Consider the following 20,620-nt stretch of genomic DNA (forward strand, 5'->3'; position numbering starts at 1 on the left):
GTTAACCAGAGAGTCCTATGGAATAGCTGCAGTAGAACTACAGATGAGACCCAGTTAACCAGAGAGTCCTATGGAATAGCTGCAGTAGAACTAGAGATGAGACCCAGTTAACCAGAGAGTCCTATGGAATAGCTGCAGTAGAACTACAGATGAGACCCAGTAGTGTGTGTTAGTGAGAGATAATCTAAAATGTTCTAGGTGTTTTACATCTACTAAGATGAAAGCAAGTTAGGTTGTACAGTTGTATCTGGAACGTTTGGGGATACAAGGATCACCTCGAGAGAGATATATATATATATATATATTTGACTGGGGACGATCTCTATAGTTGATTGCAGCATGACATCCTCTGTCGGTCACAAGAAAAGCGATTTGCTCGTCACATTTCACTCTGAGATGTCGTTAGCTAGCTACGTGGCGTATGTTAGAAGTAGTTCTCGATGTATATGTGGGGACCGTGAAATGCGAACATAGTTTGTTTGTGGTCATGATTCCTCATCGATCTGCATCCCTCCTCGTTCATTCGTCGTGTTCTGTATGTTGATGATGCTGTGGGCAACAGTGCATTGAAGTGCTGCTTTCTTTACTAGAAATCACTTAATTTTTACACTTTCTTTTTGTTTTTTGTAACTTTTATTTTTTTTTGGAGAGTCTCTTCTGACAGGTAAACCACTTCGGAGCTGTTACACAAGTGCAGTCAATGAGTTGTTAATGATCGATTACAGTGTGACGACTCCCCCCTCCGTGTTATATGCACTCTTATTACTATTGGTAAATCACTCTAGGTATGTACTGTACCATAACAGCCAGCTGATAACATGTCTGTTACTAAGCAACTTCAAAATAAACCAGATGGCTTATTATTGTTATTATTATTATTCATCTGAGTTCATTATTTCCACCTTCTCCATGTACAAAAAAAAAGGAATAATAAACAACAAAAAGTTTAGAAAGGAATACGAATCATGATTTTTTTATCGAATGCAAATTTTATGTTGTCAGGCTATCATTTTTTTTTTTTTTAAAGAAAAGGGTGCATTTCTTCTCCAGAGTGAAATGAACTGTATAAAGTATTTATGCAAATATTAACTGAGTTTTTCATTATTTTTTTTTTTATGTCAGGAAGTTGTTTTACGTGTTGTGGATTAACTGATTAACTGATTTTGTGTCCGGTTGCATTGAACGTGTTTTATTTACATTATTATTTTTGTTGTTTATTTTTTTGTTTTCTTGATTTATTTTTTTTTTTTTCAGCGCATTGTCAGTCTTATGAGTTTGTTTTTAAGCCATTATTAACCCCCGAAGCGATAGGTCGGTGTACAGTTACGATGGGAGTGCTGGAGATGTACCCCAACTCTGGGTGGCCTTTTTCTATTCTTTATGGAAGAAAAAAAAAAAAAAAAGGACTGATGAAATTTAAATAATGTATTATTTTTGATGGTCTTGTATTAGACTGCATTACTACAGTATCTAGTGTGCAATCTGTGATGATAGCTGAATGTTCATTGTGTATATGTGTTCAGTACAACAATGAGAAGAACCGTAGAATAACCCCTACAGAAACTGTAACAATAATACAATAGATCTGGTACGTATAATTTCATTAAATACTTGCTGTTTACCACCAATTAGAGCTGTGTGCATATGTGTTTTATTCGTAACGTATGTAAACCAATACTGCTGTTATGTTGACACACGTTGATCCCAGAGCCATATTTACTTCAGAATGTAATATAAAAGGGTTCCCGAGTGGCGGTGCAGTCTAAGGCACTGCATCCTCACTGCAGTCCCTGGTTTGAATCCAGGCTGTATCACATCCTGCCGTGATTGGGAGTCCCATAGGGCAGCGCACAATTGGCCCAGTGTCGCTAGTTAAATAAATAAAAAATATATAGCCATGGTTTATCCTATATCCTGGTTTGAGGGTGTTCTAAATGGGTTATTGTACACGGAACGGGGAGATACCTAATCAGTTGTCCAACTGAAATGTGTCTTCCACATTTAACCTAACCCCTCTGAATCAGAGAGGTGTGGGGGGGAGGGGGTGCCTTATTAATCAACATCCACGGCTCCCCAGGGAGCAGTGGGTTAACTGCCTTGTTCAGGGGCAGAATGAAAGATATTTACCTTGTCAGCTCGGGGATTCGATCTAGCAACCTTCCGGTTATTGGCCCAAAGCTCTAACTACCAGGCTACGGGACAAGTTCAATATGGAACCGTTTTCATCCCAGGGATTCTTAAAATTATTATTTGTGGGGTGCAAAGGGTACTTTCAGGAACACAAAGGGGTTTCTCCTTTATGTTTATTAGTAGAACATTTTGAGAAGAGTAAATGTCCAACTCTTCGGCGTCAGGATGAATTTACACTTCGATAAATGAAAAGCAGAATTTACATACACGTTTACTATAGGTCACGTGATGACAGGCTATCAACAGGAAAATACCTTAACAGAAAATGCAATAGTGCCAACAATGCAGTCCTATCTTTGTATCACCATCTGCGCTGTTGTGTCGCCACTGCGGAGCGGAGGAAGCAGCGCTATTTCAAGCCAGTATTGAGGGGATTCGATTATCATGCTCGGGTTTACCCCAGTGATTGCATTCGTTTTGGAACCGAACTGCCTCCCGGGGGTGAGCCAGGTACCCAGGTCATAGGCCGTGGCGAAATTGGCTCAAAATAAAAATGAGGTAGCCAATTCTAGACTAAGCACGTGGAGTAATGAGTAGGATTCTGTTTTCACATGCAAAAGTGAATGCTTAAAGAAAATAAAAAATTAAATGCCTACCCACTGAATGATTTTATGGAAAATATATGTTGTATAATTCTGGACGCACCAAGGTACTTTATTATTTATGTATTATTAACAACATGACCAAGCGTCGCAGATTACCATTCGATTTTAAGAGGGCGCTTCTCCCTCACCACATTTCCCGGTTCACGGGACACATCAGTTCACCCGCGGTTCAGGTTAATAGAAGTCCCTCGTTGAGTCAGTCAGAAAGAGACTTCGGGGATAGGCTGTTCGGATAGGCCGGTGGGATAGGCCGGTCGTTCGGGATAGGCTGGTCGTTCACCGCAGCGCCACCAAACAACTGCGGCGATAAACAAATGCAACACATTCGGTTGAGAGAAGGTTCCTACTTTTTTGTTAATGATCTGTCACAATACACATCAATATTGCAGAAACGGACGGTTATTTCAATGATAGCCGAAAATCATCTTAACTTCTTGTTTTTATTCCAGGGTCGTTTTTAATGTGGTGAGTTAACTATAAGGAGAAAGACATGACTGAGTTAAGGATGAGAGGAAGAGGAGCGGATCCCGACAGCGTTAGTGGAAACAAGGTAAGACACAGGACTAAGTGAAAATAGGTGTTTTGTCTCTTGTCGCGTGTTAAAGTTGTTGTACTTGGGGCTAGCGGGACAACGACGGACAACTTGACCTCATTCCTTGATAATTACGAATGGCTTGCTAGTTTAACTAACATTGGCCAAATCATGGTCAATGTTCAACATTAGCGAGCGAAATGGCTCATGTGAATGTTATATTGTCATATCTGCATTTATTTCAGAACTTCTTTTTTCCTGTACAATTTCCATTTTTAGCAAATAGTGGTGTTATATCTGTTTCCCTGAAGACTTGCCTGACAGCCACACATTGCTATCTAACATGCTAGTATCGAGACTCAGCTCACACACAAGTCACCGGGCGAAGGTGTCTTCTGTTAGGTTAAGATCCCCCGACGTTTCGGTCTGAACATTTTACAGTACGGTATCATTTACTGTACGCTTTTGGAAGCATAAGGACCATATCTTTCATATCAGCGAGAAATGCATTTCAGGAAGAAATAAAATGTTAAATTGACACACACCTTGATAAGGTCAGGGTTGGTTTATGGAAGACAAGAGGCAATTAACCAAATGATCTATCTAGCCTGTGGAAGCGTAACTCGGTGTAGTTTCGTAGGATGAGGCACCCACAGTTGTATGGATCTGTGCAAAACTGCTATAGTAAGTCTTTTTTGGGGGGGGTTACATCCCTCAACTCCTTTTGTGTCAACAGACATCCCCTAATCAAAAAAAAAAAAACCTGACTCATGGAGATTAAGTGTACAACTGGTAAATAGTCTCTGGAATTTCAGTCAGATGTCTAGCTAGAAGACAGGTAATTAGTTATAACTAACTGGCTGGAAGGATGAAGCTAACGTTGTACAGAGCCTGACCTCAGCAGGAGTAGTTGACTGAAATTAAGCTAGCTATAATCAAAAATGTGGGTTACTATAAGTTATCATAACAATAACTTTGCTTTTTCAGAGAGTAGTGAGAGTGGAGAGACAGTGGAGAGTCAGGCTGCAATGAAGGAGGCAAAGAAGACACACAGAGAGGAAGCTTTGAAGCAAACAGGGAGAGAGGTCCTACACAGAGAGACGAGGCATTGAAACAAGCAGGGAGGGAGGTTCTACACAGGGAGGGAGGTTCTACACAGAGAGAGGACGTATTGAAGCAAGCAGGGAGAGGTCCTACACAGAGAGACGAGGCATTGAAACAAGCAGGGAGGGAGGTTCTACACAGAGAGACGAAGCATTGAAGCAAGCAGGGAGAGAGGTTCTACACAGAGAGAGATTCTACACAGAGAGAGGTTCTAAGAGAGGAAGCGAGCAGGGAGAGAGGTTCTACACTGAGAGAGGAAGCGAGCAGGGAGAGGAAGCATTGAAGCAAGCAGGGAGAGAGGTTCTACACAGAGAGAGAGATTCTACACAGAGAGAGAGATTCTACACAGAGAGAGAGGTTCTACACTGAGAGAGAGTTTCTACACAGAGAGAGAGGTTCTACACAGAGAGAGAGATTCTACACAGAGAGAGAGATTCTACACAGAGAGGAAGCGAGCAGGGAGAGAGATTCTACACAGAGAGAGGAAGCAAGCAGGGAGAGAGGTTCTACACTGAGAGAGGAAGCAAGGAGGGAGAGAGGTTCTACACAGAGAGATGAAGCAAGCAGGGAGAGAGGTTCTACACTGAGAGAGGAAGCGAGCAGGGAGAGGAAGCATTGAAGCAAGCAGGGAGAGAGGTTCTACACAGAGAGAGAGATTCTACACAGAGAGAGGAAGTATTGAAACAAGCAGGGAGAGAGGTTCTACACAGAGAGAGAAGTTCTACACAGAGAGAGGAAGCATTGAAGCAAGCAGGGAGAGAGGTTCTACACACAGAGAGGAAGCATTGAAGCAAGCAGGGAGAGAGGTTCTACACACAGAGAGGAAGTATTGAAGCAAGCAGGGAGAGAGGTTCTACACACAGAGAGGAAGCATTGAAGCAAGCAGGAAGAGAGGTTCTACACAGAGAGTTGGAAGCATTGAAGCAAGCAGGGAGACAAAGGTTCTACACAGAGAGTTACACATGGAAAACAAACATACAGCAAGCAGGGAAACAAACATTCAATAATACACAGAGTAAACAAACATACAGGGAATAATACACATGGGTTCAATAATACACAGAGTAAACAAAGCATTGAATAAAGCAGGGAGAAACAAACATACAGTTCTACACAGAGAAAGGAAGTCAATTGAAAACAAACAGGGAGAAAGGTTCAATAATACACAGAGTAAACAAACATACTGAAGCAAGCAAACAGAGAGTTCTACACAGAGAGAGCCAGTGGGACCTAAAAAAAACATGTCAATAATACACATGATAAATAAACATACAGTCAATATATGGAGTATTTCCATGGAGTAAACAAACTTTATTTAACCAGGTAGGCTAGTTGAGAACAAGTTCTCATTTACAACTGCGACCTGGCCAAGATAAAGCAAAGCAGTTCAACACATACAACGACACAGAGAGTTACACATGGAGTAAACAAACATACAGTCAATAATACACATGGAGTAAACAAACATACAGTCAATAATACACATGGAGTAAACAAACATACAGTCAATAATACACATGGAGTAAACAAACATACAGTCAATAATACACATGGAGTAAACAAACATACAGTCAATAATACACATGGAGTAAACAAACATACAGTCAATAATACACATGGAGTAAACAAACATACAGTCAATAATACACATGGAGTAAACAAACATACAGTCAATAATACACATGGAGTAAACAAACATACAGTCAATAATACACATGGAGTAAACAAACATACAGTCAATAATACACATGGAGTAAACAAACATACAGTCAATAATACACATGGAGTAAACAAACATACAGTCAATAATACACATGGAGTAAACAAACATACAGTCAATAATACACATGGAGTAAAACAAACATACAGTCAATAATACAGTAAAACAAACATACAGTCAATAATACAGTAGAACAAAACAAAACAAAAAGTCTAAATACAGTGAGTGCAAATTAGGTAAGTTAAGGGAGTTAAGGCAATAAATAGGCCATAGTGGTGAAGTAATTACAATATAGCAATTAAACACTGGAATGGCAGATGTGCAGAAGATGAATGTGCAAGTTGAGATACTGGGGTGCAAAGGAGCAAGATAAATACATACAGTATGGGGATGAGGTACGTAGATAGCCCATCTGTAAACAGCCCATCTATCTACAGGTGCAGTGATCTGTGAGCTGCTCTGACAGCTGGTGCTTAAAGTTAGTGAGGGAGATATGAGTCTCCAGCTTCAGAGATTTTTGCAGTTCGTTCCAGTCATTGGCAGCAGAGAATTGGAAGGAAAGACGACCAAATGAGGAATTGGCTTTGGGGGTGATCAGTGGGGCAAAAAAGTATTTAGTCAGCCACCAATTGTGCAAGTTCTCCCACTTAAAAAGATGAGAGGCCTGTAATTTTCATCATAGGTACACTTCAACTATGACAGACAAAATGAGAAAAAGAAATCCAGAAAATCACATTGTAGGATTTTTAATGAATTTATTTGCGAATTATGGTGGGAAATAAGTATTTGGTCACCTACAAACAAGCAAGATTTCTGGCTCTCACAGACCTGTAACTTCTTCTTTAAGAGGCTCCTCTGTCCTCCACTCGTTACCTGTATTAATGGCACCTGTTTGAACTTGTTATCAGTATAAAAGTCACCTGTCCACAACCTCAAACAGTCACACTCCAAACCCCACTATGGCCAAGACCAAAGAGCTGTCAAAGGACACCAGAAACAAAATTGTACACCTGCACCGGGCTGGGAAGACTGAATCTGCAATAGGTAAGCAGCTTGGTTTGAAGAAATCAACTGTGGGAGCAATTATTAGGAAATGGAAGACATACAAGACCACTGATAATCTCCCTCGATTTGGGGCTCCACGCAAGATCTCACCCGTGGGGTCAAAATGATCACAAGAATGCTGAGCAAAAATCCCAGAACCACATGGGGGGACCTAGTGAATGACCTGCAGAGAGCTGGGACCAAAGTAACAAAGCCTACCATCAGTAACACACTACGCCGCCAGGGACTCAAATCCTGCAGTGCCAGACGTGTCCCCCTGCATAAGCCAGTACATGTCCAGGCCCGTCTGAAGTTTGCTAGAGAGCATTTGGATGATCCAGAAGAAGATTGGGAGAATGTCATATGGTCAGATGAAACCAAAATATAACTTTTTGGTAAAAACTTTGCATCCATAGAACACCATACCTACTGTGAAGCATGGGGGTGGAAACATCATGCTTTGGGGCTGTTTTTCTGCAAAGGGACCAGGACGACTGATCCGTGTAAAGGAAAGAATGAATGGGGCCATGTATCGTGAGATTTTGAGTGAAAACCTCCTTCCATCAGCAAGGGCATTGAAGATGAAACGTGGCTGGGTCTTTCAGCATGACAATGATCCCAAACACACCGCCCGGGCAACAAAGGAGTGGCTTCGTAAGAAGCATTTCAAGGTCCTGGAGTGGCCTAGCCAGTCTCCAGATTTCATCCGCATAGAAAATCTTTGGAGGGAGTTGAAAGTCTGTGTTGCCCAGCAACAGCCCCAAAGCATCACTGCTCTAGAGGAGATCTGCATGGAGGAATGGGCAAAAATACCAGCAACAGTGTGTGAACAAAGGGTATATAACAAAGTATTGACATACTTTTGTTATTGACCAAATACTTATTTTCCACCATAGTTTGCAAATAAATTCATTAAAAATCCCACAATGTGATTTTCTGAATTTTTTTTTCTTCTCATTTTGTCTGTCATAGTTGAAGTGTACTTATGATGAAAATTACAGGCCTCTCTCATCTTTTTAAGTGGGAGAACTTGCACAATTGGTGGATGACTAAATACTTTTTTGCCCCACTGTACCTGCTGTCGAAAGAGGGGGCAGAAGTATACAGAATGGTGTCGTCTGCATAGAGGTGGATCAGGGAATCGCCCGCAGCAAGAGCAACATCATTGACATATACAGAGAAGAGAGTCGGCCCGAGGATTGAACCCTGTGGCACCCCCATTGAAATTGCCAGAGGTCCGCACAACAGGCCCTCCGATTTGACACACTGAACTCTTTTCAGAGACGTAGTTGGTAAACCAGGCGAGGCAATCATTTGAGTAATCAAGGCTGTCGAGTCTGCCAATAAGAATGTGGTGATTGACAGAGTCGAAAGCCTTGGCCAGGTAGATGAATACGGCTGCACAGTAATGTCTCTTATCGATGGTGGTTAAGATGTCATCTAGGACCTTGAGCGTGGCTGATGTGCACCCATGACCAGCTCTGAAACCAGATTGCATAGCAGAGAGGGTATGGTGCGATTCGAAATGGTCAGTTGTCTGTTTGTTAACTTGGTTTTCGAAGACCTTAGAAATATGAAATATAAATATAAAGACAATTTGAATATCACCATGTACACTTTTATTTTTTAGTATTACAAATTCAGAATGGATTAACTGAAGTAGGGAAATATGTGTTCTGACCACAAGCTTTTTTTTTCAGTTTTGGAATAATTGCGTCATTTTCGCTTAGGCTACTTTGCGGTTGTCGCTAGTCAAGAAAGTTAACATTGGCTGTAGGCGTATTGTAAAAATGCCTGGGGGGGAAAAAAAAAAAAAATGTTTTTGTTGTCGTAATTTAAGGTTGGGGTGAGGCATAAGGTTAGCATTGTGGTTAGGGTTCAAATCTTTTTTTACGTAGCAAACAATGAGGTTGATGACTTTGTGGCCGTGGTAACCCTAATGTTAGTTTCGACCTTACTTTGCAAACTGATCATGTCATTTAGAATTGGTTAGCCTATTAGTTTTGTTAGGCTATTAACTCCCTCCTAAACATAGCTATTATGTTTTCCTCAATCAAACGATGAAACCAGCGGCCAAAAGCGTTTGAACACCGATATTCGGACGTTTATTTTCAGCGCCATGTGAGTTTTTCTATTAGTCAGTATAACAATGTAAGGTTATTGATTTGTCAGTTATCTATCTAATTCCCTACTTTTAACACTGACACTGTAAAAAAAAAAAAAACAGCTCTACAGACTTCACTGTCATGGTGCCCAGTCAGTACACAACACAATGCTCATCGTGTCCTAGCAGGATCAGATGGTGACAGAGGTCTCAGCAGGGTCAGACAGCCAGGGAAGACCAGTCTACGGAGCTCAGATGAATTCTGCAGTATATTAACAATATCAGTGAATGATACAAAGATCCTTCTTGACACCATCGGTAGGCTACAATGGTTATTTCAATTATTGAACCATTAATTATATTCTCATATAATGTAAAAATGTACAGCAATATAATTCTTTGTCATGCCTCATCTTATGAGGATCAGATGGTGACAGGGGTCTCAGCAGGGTCAGGTAACCAGAGAAGACCAGTCTGATGGTGACACAGGTCTCAGCAGCCAGGGAAGACCAGTCTGTGATGGTGACAGGGGTCTCAGCAGGGTCAGGCAGCCAGGGAAGACCAGTCTGTGATGGTGACAGGGGTGTCAGCAGGGTCAGGCAGCCAGAGAAGACCAGTCTGATGGTGACATGGGTCTCAGTAGCCAGAGAAGACCAGTCTGTGACGGAGGTGAGGTGAGGTGAATATTTGCAGATACAACACTTTATTCTCTCTGTGCAGCAAACACTGGACAAGCCAGATGCTTCAAAGATTTAAACTAAGGGAGTCTGACAAACCTCCAAAGTTGATTTCTAAACTGTATCAAGGGTTGATAGAGACTTTTCCTGATGACACAAAACATGTAAAACACAAATGTGAGGAAGACCTGGGAGACACTATTGATGATGATGAATAGATACAGCTACTGTATGTTTGAATCCCCAGTCATGTTCATATCATCTCAGACATAAATGACTGCAGTTTGAGACCATCCATAGAACGTGTTATATTTTCCATTGAAACTGAATATCATGCCCTCAGAAATTAAATTATTTATCTGGCGGTGTCAAGCAAAAATGGGACATATATCTTGTGAAGGTTGACTGAATTCTGGCAAAGGTTGTTATTTTATCTCAGCATGTCTACAGATTCTCCCTGTTTTTGTTTGCTATGGAAATGTTGATACCTAGAGACTTATCTGAAGAAACTGTATAACCTAGCGTTTTTAAAGCGGCCAAGAAATGCATTGCCATGTAATTGGAATGTTGGTTGTCCTCTCACAATGATTGGAAGAAAGGTCAAGTTACACTCCCGGTCAAAAGTTTGGATACAGCACAGAACGCAGTTCAATTGGGCCATCTTCTGGTAACTGGTTTCTATGGTAACGTCTGTTCATTGTCAATGAATGTTCTGTATGATGTCATGTTTCATGTGGAGCCCAGGAAGAGTAGCTGATGCTTCAGCAATAGCTTGTAGGGATCCTAATAAAATTACAACAAAAAATATATACTGTATACAGTACCAGTCAAAACTACTCATTTAAGGGTTTTTCTTTATTTTGACTATTTCCTACATTGTAGAATAATAGTGAAGCCATCAAAACTATGAAATAACACATGGAATCATGTAGTAACCAAAAGAGTGTTCAAAATCAAAATATATTTTTTATTTGAGATTCTTCAAAGTAGCCATCCTTTCCCTTGACAGCTTTGCACACTATTGGCATTCTCTTAACCAGCTTCACCTGGAATAATTTTACAACAGTCTTGAAGGAGTTCCCACATATGCTGAGCACTTGTTGGCTGATTTTCTTTCACTCTGCGATCCATCTCATTTGGCTTGAGGTCGGGTGATTGTGGAGGCCAGGTCATCTGATGAAGCACTCCGTCACTCTCCTTCTTGGTCAAATAGCCCTTACACAGCCTGAAGGTGTGTTTTGGGTCATTGTCCTGTTGAAAAACACATGATAATCCCACTAAGCACAAACCAGATGGGATGTGTATCGCTGCATAATGCTGTGGTAGCCATGCTGGTTAAGTGTGCCTTGAATTCTAAATAAATCACTGACATTGTCACCAGCAAAGCACCATCACACCGCCTCCCCTATGCTTCATGGTGGGAACCACACAAGGACACGGTAGTTGGAACCAAAAATCTCAAATTTGGGCTCATCAGAGCAAAGGACAGATTTCCACTGGTCTAATGTCCATTGCTCTTGTTTCTTGGCCCAAGCAAGTCTCTTCTTCTTATTGGTGTCCTTTAGTAGTGGTTTCTTTGCAGCCATTCGACCATGAAGGCCTGATTCACACAGTCTCCTCTGAACAGTTGATGTTGAGATGTGTCTGTTGATTGAACTTGAACTCTGAAGCATTTATTTGGGCTGCAATTTCTGAGGCTGGTAACTCTAATTAATTGATTATCCTCTGCAGCAGAGGTAACTCTGTCTTCCTTACTTTTGGCGGTCCTCTGAGCCAGTTTCATCATCAGTGCTTGAAGAAACTTTCAAAGTTCTTCAAATGTTCCGTATTGACTGACCTTCATGTCTTAAAGTAATGATGGACTGTCGTTTCTCTTTGCTTATTTGAGCTGTTCTTGCCATAATATGGACTTGGCCTTTTACCAAATAGGGCTATCGACTCTATACCACCCCTACCTTGTTACAACACAACTTATTGGCTCAAATGCATTAAGAAAGAAATTCCACACATTTATGAATCTGGTTGAAAGAACACCAATAGTGTGCAAAGCTGTCATCAAGGCAAAGGGTGGCTACTTTGAAGAATCTCAAATATAAAATACATTTTGATTTGTGTAACACTTTAAAAATATATATGTTTACTATGTGATTCCATGTGTTATTTCATAGTTTTGATGTCTTCACTATTATTCTTCAATGTAGAAAATAGTAAAAAATAAAGAAATATCCTTGAATGAGTAGGTGTGTCCAAACCTGACTGGTACTGTACATGCATACATACATATAACTGCCAAAATAATGGAAACACTTGAGTAAATGTGGGATACAAAGTACTGTATATTGAAAGCAGGTGCTTCCACACAGGTGTAGTTCCTGAGTTAATTGCAATTAAAATCCCATCATGCTTAGGGGGTCATGTATAAAAATGCTGGTCCGGACATTATTTTGGCTACCATGGCAACCCTAACCCCAACCACAGGGCATGAGTGGTCACTGAACGGTTTGATGAGCATTAAAACAATGTAAACCATATGCCGTGGCCTGCTGGTTACAGTTCTCCCTCCCCTCCACTGTGTTGTTTAAGACATGTCTATGGAGACTCTGCATTGCTCAGGCCCTGCATTCAGACATTAATGCATTCAGACATTAATGCATTCAGACATTAATGCATTCAGACATTAATGCATTCAGACATTAATGCATTCAGACATTAATGCATTCAGACATTAATGCATTCAGACATTGATGCATTCAGACATTGATGCATGCAGACATTGATGCATGCAGACATTGATGCATGCAGACATTGATGCATGCAGACATTGATGCATGCAGACATTGATGCATGCAGACATTGATGCATGCAGACATTGATGCATGCAGACATTGATGCATTTAGACATTGTGTCTGAAAGCAGACATTGTGTCTGCATGCAGACATTGATGCATGCAGACATTGATGCATGCAGACATGCTGTCAAGCCAGTAGGTCTAAGATGGTAGTTGCCCCTACACGCTGATCCTAGGTCCCTTTTTTTATTTTATTTATTCCTCACCACTAGGATTGACTGAAGGGAAGCAGATCCTAGATCTGTGCCTATGGGAAGACCTTCACCCCGGAGTGCAGCTAACACCGTGTTAAAACTGACAGCATGAAACTAAAGTCTAAATCAGTAGCTGAATGTGATTAGGCTTCCAGACTATTTCATATTCATTGATGCCATTTTTGTAAATGTTTTCCTCTTCTTTCATTCCAGAACCTAATAATCTACAGGACTGTGGTTTTGGTTTCTGTTCTGCTGAATGTTTTTCTGCCTACCTGGCAGTCAATAGGCTTGACCTTTTCTCTCTGGATATTTCCCCAATGGCACCCTATTCCCTATATAGTACACTACCTTTGACCAGAGTCCTATGGGCCCTGGTTGTAGTGCACTGCATAATGCAGTCATTGGTGGCTCGCGACAATCTGAAAGAATGTTTTCCTCAGTCAATTGAATGTGCCATTTACTTCATAGAACCGTGGTTACACGAGTAACCTTTTTAGAGTCTGGGACAAACGTAGTGGTAAAATTAGTTTTTCTAGCGATGGATTTGGCTCTAGATTTTGACTGGTTGGAGCTATTACCAATTATGACCCTGAAAGATCCGACTCTCTCAGGAACATGTGTATTCCGTTTCCACCTACAAAGCTGTGCACGGCCCGTTTTTAGAAGGGAGAGTGATTAATCTGCGTAGAATAACTGAGGGAAATCAATTGATTCTCCACTAACAATGTTAGACTTCAGTGCAGCTTTTGACATTGTCAATTATAGTCTGCTGCTCGAAAAACGTCATGTCTTTACACCCCCTGCTATAATGTGGATAAAGAGTTACTTGTCTAACAGAACACAGAGGGTGTTCTTTAATGGAAGCCTCTCAAATATAATCCAGTTAGAATCAGGAATTCCCCAGGGCAGCTCTTTAGGCCCCTTGCTTTTTTTCAATCTTTACTATCGACATGCCAGTTTGACTTTGAGAAAAGCCAGAGTGTCTATGTATGCGGATGACTCAACACTATACACTTAACAAAGAGTTGCAGTTAGTTTCAGAATGGGTGGCAAGGAATACGTTCGCCCTAAATATTTCTAAAACTAAAAGCATCGTATTTGGAACAAAACACTCACTAAATCCTGTAATAAATAATGTGGAAATTGAGCAAGTTGAGATGACTAAACTACTTGGAGTAACACTAGATTGTAAATTGTTATTGTCAAAACATATTGATGCAGTAGTAGCTAAGATGGGGAGAAGTCTGTCCATAATAAAGTGATGCTCTGCCTTAACAGCACTATCAACAAGGCAGGTCCTACAGGCCCTAGTTTCTACCTTCTTAACAACACTATCAACAAGGCAGGTCCTACAGGCCCTAGTTTCTACCTTCTTAACAACACTATCAACAAGGCAGGTCCTACAGGCCCTAGTTTCTACCTTCTTAACAACACTATCAACAAGGCAGGTCCTACAGGCCCTAGTTTCTACCTTCTTAACAACACTATCAACAAGGCAGGTCCTACAGGCCCTAGTATTGTAACACCTGGACTACTGTTCAGTCGTGTGGTCAGGTGCCACAAAACAGGACTTAGGAAAATTGCAATTGGCTCAGAACAGGGCAGCACGGCTGGCCCTTGGATGTACACAGAGAGCTAATATGAATAATATGCATGTCAATCTCTCCTGACTGAAAGTGGAGGAGAGATTGACTTCATCACTACTTATATTTATGAGAGGTATTGACATGTTGAATGCACTGAGCTGTCTGTCTAAACTACTGGCACACAGCTCGGGACACCCCATATGCATACCCCACAAGACATGCCACCAGAGGTCTCTTCACAGTCCCCGAGTCCAGAACAGACAATGGGAGGCGCACAGTACTACATAGAGCCATGACTACATGGAACTCTATTCCACAGTACTACATAGAGACATGACAACATGGAACTCTATTCCACAGTACTACATAGAGCCATGACTACATGGAACTCTATTCCACAGTACTACATAGAGCCATGACTACATGGAACTCTATTCCACAGTACTACATAGAGCCATGACTACATGGAACTCTATTCCACAGTACTACATAGAGCCATGACTACATGGAACTCTATTCCACAGTACTACATAGAGCCATGACTACATGGAACTCTATTCCACAGTACTACATAGAGACATGACAACATGGAACTCTATTCCACAGTACTACATAGAGCCATGACTACATGGAACTCTATTCCACAGTACTACATAGAGCCATGACTACATGGAACTCTATTCCACAGTACTACATAGAGCCATGACTACATGGAACTCTATTCCACAGTACTACATAGAGACATGACAACATGGAACTCTATTCCACAGTACTACATAGAGCCATGACTACATGGAACTCTATTCCACAGTAGTACATAGAGCCATGACTACATGGAACTCTATTCCACAGTACTACATAGAGCCATGACTACATGGAACTCTATTCCACAGTACTACATAGAGCCATGACTACATGGAACTCTATTCCACAGTAGTACATAGAGCCATGACTACATGGAACTCTATTCCACAGTACTACATAGAGCCATGACTACATGGAACTCTATTCCACATCAAGTAACTGACGCAAACAGTAGAATCAGATTTAAAAAACACCTTATGGAACAGTGGGTTACTGTGAAGCAACAAACATTGGCACACACACACACACACGATAACGTACATACTATACATACACATGGATTTAGTACTGTAGATATGTGGTGCAGTAGGGGCCTGAGGGCACACAGTGTGTTGTGAATGTATTGTAATGTTTTAAAATGGTATAAACTGCCTTCATTTTGCTGGACTCCGGGAAGAATAGCTTCTGCTTTGGCAGCAGCTAATGGAGATCCATAATAAATACAAATATAAGATTGTTTGATCATCTCTGTTTTCCTGAACATAGACTACTTATTTCAGACAGAAATTAGCCATTACCTCCCTGATTTGACATTTTATATTGAGATAATGGCAATAAGGTCCGATTCTAAGGATTCATCAAATTATTTTAAATATTTTTTGGTGGAGTGGTGGCAATGAATATAGGGGAAACACTGACCTATATCTTAGGGCTATGCTATAGCCTGTATACTGTAATTGTACCTTCAAGTTTTGTTTTTAAATAGGCTATTTTCTAGAGGGAAATTTATCCTAACGATTTGAGAATCTACACTAGTAGACCTATTTGAGTTGCAACAATCAGAGTATTTCACATCCTACTGTAGTAACATCGTTAAATCATAGTTTAACAACAATCTAGTATTTGAGTCAACTGTAACCAACCATATTTTGCAGAGGTATCTCACAGCCTTTTGCCAGGCCGTCATTGTGAATAAGAATTTGTTCTTACTTGACTCACCTGGATTACAAAATGTTAAATTACAATAAAACATTTTTTAACACTATGCCTTTATTTGGGCAATTCCTCAGTAACAGAATTATTCTGAGACTCATTTTTCACTTTAAAATGTAAAAGCATTGAACGCCAAACACAAACCTTTATTCTGTTACCAAACTTTGCATCTGCACTGGTCAGGTAAATCGTTTTTTAGTAACATTTTCAGTGGAAATTGTTAAAAGTAGTCCTTGTGCATAGTTCTGTGGTTTAACTTTGCAAACATTTGGTTTTTGTTTGACATTTTAAATGTCTGAGCATCATTCTGTTAATGTAGGATCAGGTCCTCCCCCCGCCGTCTGTGTCGTTTTGGGATCGGGTCCCCCCCGTCCGTGTCGTTTTGGGATCGGGCCCCCCCCCCGGCCGTGTCGTTTTGGGATCAGGTCCCCCTGTCCGTGTCGTTTTGGGATCAGGTCCCCCTGTCCGTGTCGTTTTGGGATCGGGTCCCCCTGTCCGTGTCGTTTTGGGATCGGGTCCCCCTGTCCGTGTCGTTTTGGGATCGGGTCCCCCTGTCCGTGTCGTTTTGGGATCGGGTCCCCCTGTCCGTGTCGTTTTGGGATCGGGTCCCCCTGTCCGTGTCGTTTTGGGATCGGGTCCCCCTGTCCGTGTCGTTTTGGGATCGGGTCCCCCTGTCCGTGTCGTTTTGGGATCGGGTTCCCCCTGTCCGTGTCGTTTTGGGATCGGGTCCCCCTGTCCGTGTCGTTTTGGGATCGGGTCCCCCTGTCCGTGTCGTTTTGGGATCGGGTCCCCCCGTCCGTGTCGTTTTGGGATCGGGTCCCCCCTTCCGTGTCGTTTTGGGATCGGGTCCCCCCGTGTCCGTGTCGTTTTGGGATCGGGTCCCCCGTCCGTGTCGTTTTGGGATCGGGTCCCCCCGTCCGTGTCGTTTTGGGATCGGGTCCCCCCCCGTCCGTGTCGTTTTGGGATCGGGTCCCCCCCTGTCGTCCGTGTCGTTTTGGGATCGGGTCCCCCCCCCTGTCGTTTTGGGATCGGGTCCCCCCGTCCGTGTCGTTTTGGGATCGGGTCCCCCCCCGTCCGTGTCGTTTTGGGATCGGGTCCCCCCGTCCGTCCGTGTCGTTTTGGGATCGGGTCCCCCCCCCGTCCGTGTCGTTTTGGGATCGGGTCCCCCCCCCGTCCGTGTCGTTTTGGGATCGGGTCCCCCCGTCCGTGTCGTTTTGGGATCGGGTCCCCCCCCGTCCGTGTCGTTTTGGGATCGGGTCCGTGTCCTGTCCCCGTGTCCTGTCCCCCCGTCCCTGTCGTTTTGGGATCGGGTCCCCCGTCCCTGTCGTTTTGGGATCGGGTCCCCCGTCCCTGTCGTTTTGGGATCGGGTCCCCCCCGTCCCTGTCGTTTTGGGATCGGGTCCCCCGTCCCTGTCGTTTTGGGATCGGGTCCCCTGTCCCCGTCCCCCGTCCCTGTCGTTTTGGGATCGGGTCCCTGTCGTTTTGGGATCGGGTCCCCCCCTGTCGTCCGTGTCGTTTTGGGATCGGGTCCCCCCCCGTCCGTGTCGTTTTGGGATCGGGTCCCCCTGCCCGTGTCGTTTTGGGATCGGGTCCGTGTCCTGTCCCCGTCCGTGTCGTTTTGGGATCGGGTCCCCCCCCCGTCCGTGTCGTTTTGGGATCGGGTCCCCCCCCCGTCCGTGTCGTTTTGGGATCGGGTCCCCCTGCCCGTGTCGTTTTGGGATCGGGTCCCCCGTCCCTGTCGTTTTGGGATCGGGTCTCCCGTCCCTGTCGTTTTGGGATCGGGTCCCCCGTCCCGTCCCTGTCGTTTTGGGATCGGGTCCCCCGTCCCGTCCCTGTCGTTTTGGGATCGGGTCCCCCGTCCCGTCCCTGTCGTTTTGGGATCGGGTCCCTGTCGTTTTGGGATCGGGTCCCCTCCCCTCCGTCCCGTCCCTGTCGTTTTGGGATCTGGTCCGTGTCGTTTTGGGATCGGGTCCCCCTGCCCGTGTCGTTTTGGGATCGGGTCCGTGTCCTGTCCCCGTGTCCTGTCCCCCCCCGTCCGTGTCGTTTTGGGATCGGGTCCCCCCCGTCCGTGTCGTTTTGGGATCGGGTCCCCCCGTCCGTGTCGTTTTGGGATTGGGTCCCCCCCCGTCCGTGTCGTTTTGGGATCGGGTCCCCCCCGTCCGTGTCGTTTTGGGATCGGGTCCCCCTGCCCGTGTCGTTTTGGGATCGGGTCCGTGTCCTGTCCCCGTGTCCTGTCCCCGTCCCTGTCGTTTTGGGATCGGGTCCCCGTCCCCGTCCCTGTCGTTTTGGGATCGGGTCCCCCGTCCCTGTCGTTTTGGGATCGGGTCCCCGTCCCCCGTCCCTGTCGTTTTGGGATCGGGTCTCCCGTCCCTGTCGTTTTGGGATCGGGTCCCCGTCCCTGTTTTGGGATCGGGTCCCCCCCCCGTCCCGTCCCTATCGTTTTGGGATCGGGTCCCCCGTCCCTGTCCCCCTGTCGTTTTGGGATCGGGTCTCCCGTCCCTGTCGTTTTGGGATCGGGTCCGTGTCGTTTTGGGATCGGGTCCCGTCCCCCCCGTCTCGTCCCTGTCGTTTTGGGATCAGGTCCGTGTCGTTTTGGGATCGGGTCCCCCCCGCCCGTGTCGTTTTGGGATCGGGCCCGTGTCCTGTCCCCGTGTCCTGTCCCCATCCTGTCCCTGTCGTTTTGGGATCATGTCCCCCCCATCCGTGCCGTCTTACTCATTATTATCTAAAAGGAAGTTTCAGACTGAACCAATAGCATCTCTCCTAATATACAGCTCTTTGTGCTAGGTGTCCCAGTCTGCAGGTTTTCCCTGGTTGTGTCTCCTCAGCGCTACGCCCTAAATGACACTATTACGTCCGTAATTGCACCCTGTGCCCTATATAGTGCACTACGTTTGACTAGAGTAGTACACTATATAGGGCACAGGGTGCAATTACGGACGTACAAAGTGTCTTCTTCCTTCATTAAAGGTTGAGTAGGATTCTCCTCTTTCATGAAGGAAACCACGGACTCCTTGTCTGTCTGAGACAAGATACACACACACACACACACACACACACTGAACAAACATACTGAACACGGCAGTGACACAGCACAATGTCACAGCTAACCCCCCCCTCTCAACCCAACATACACGAACACTGATGCACACACACCACACACACAGTCCCCTCCTCAACCCACACCACACACCACACACCACACACACGCAGTCCCCTCCTCAACCCAAGTCGCTCCCAATTTACCCTGCTCATTAGGACTGGTGACTCAGCCTCTGACCTTTTGCTAATTTTAGAGTGCAATCTATCGTCTCTCTCCTTATTTAGGGTGGTTTTAGTTGAGGGAAGCCATGGAGAGAATCCAACCAAATCATGAGAAACTAAAAGGAGGCCACCGTAGGCAGACCTGTCACTCAAGAGAAGACAGGCTATGTGCACACTGCCCACAAAATGAGGTTAGAAAATGAGCTGCACTTCCTAACCTCCTGCCAAATGACCATATTAGAGACACATATTTCCCTCAGATTACACACACACACACACAGAGAGAGAGACTTAATACAGTTTGTCCCAATTGTTTACTCACTAAAACTGGACCATAAAGGCACAATGACCCAAAACTGTAACTCATTTAGAAGAACCAGACACCAAATCTGAAATACATCTGGCACATGTGTTTCTTCACACTCCGATTGCAATTCTAATAACAAACATTTGGACAAACCACCTTCACAACTAAAATGTCTTGTGTACAAATGAAATGCGACACTGTTCGACAAGCTAAGCTCAATTTCTCGCATCACAAGTGCAAACACTAATTGCGTAAATGTTCACTTTGCAATCAGACCATGTTGAAATATAAAACATTTTGTTGTTGTTGTTGTTGTTGTTGCGTTTGTGTTACCCTCTGAGTACACAAACAAGTATACAGTGAAACAACATAATGGTCTCTGAAATAGCTTCTGATAGTAGTGTTTTGAATATGTCACATTAGTGTGATCTCGGTTGTCACAAAATTAGATTTATTTGATGTGTGTGTGTGTGTGTGTGTGTGTGTGTGTGTGTGTGTGTTTAATTTGTATGCAGAGTTTAATTTTGAGGCGGGATTACATTATTATGATTGATTGTGTTTTAATTTGATAAGATGTCTGTGGGGTTTGGGGAAATTAATTCATTAGTACCTGAGATGACGTTTCAGCAAACGGCTAACATGTG

General features: G+C 43.7%; 1 protein-coding gene across 1 annotated transcript in view; it reads left to right on the forward strand.

Moving 5' to 3' along the window:
• Positions 1-2,968: 2,968 nt before the first annotated feature.
• Positions 2,969-20,620, forward strand: part of LOC112248055 (phosphatidate cytidylyltransferase 1-like) — a 55,206-nt gene continuing 37,554 nt past the window's right edge. Inside the window, exons 1-2 of the mRNA XM_042331233.1 lie at positions 2,969-3,134; positions 3,245-3,345. Of these exons, the coding sequence (XP_042187167.1) occupies positions 3,286-3,345 (60 nt within the window). The 5' untranslated portion in view covers positions 2,969-3,134; positions 3,245-3,285. The remainder of the gene's footprint in view (positions 3,135-3,244; positions 3,346-20,620) is intronic.

The sequence above is a fragment of the Oncorhynchus tshawytscha genome, linkage group LG12, assembly GCF_018296145.1.
Source record: "Oncorhynchus tshawytscha isolate Ot180627B linkage group LG12, Otsh_v2.0, whole genome shotgun sequence".
In the NCBI taxonomy this organism is placed as follows: Eukaryota; Metazoa; Chordata; class Actinopteri; order Salmoniformes; family Salmonidae; genus Oncorhynchus; species Oncorhynchus tshawytscha.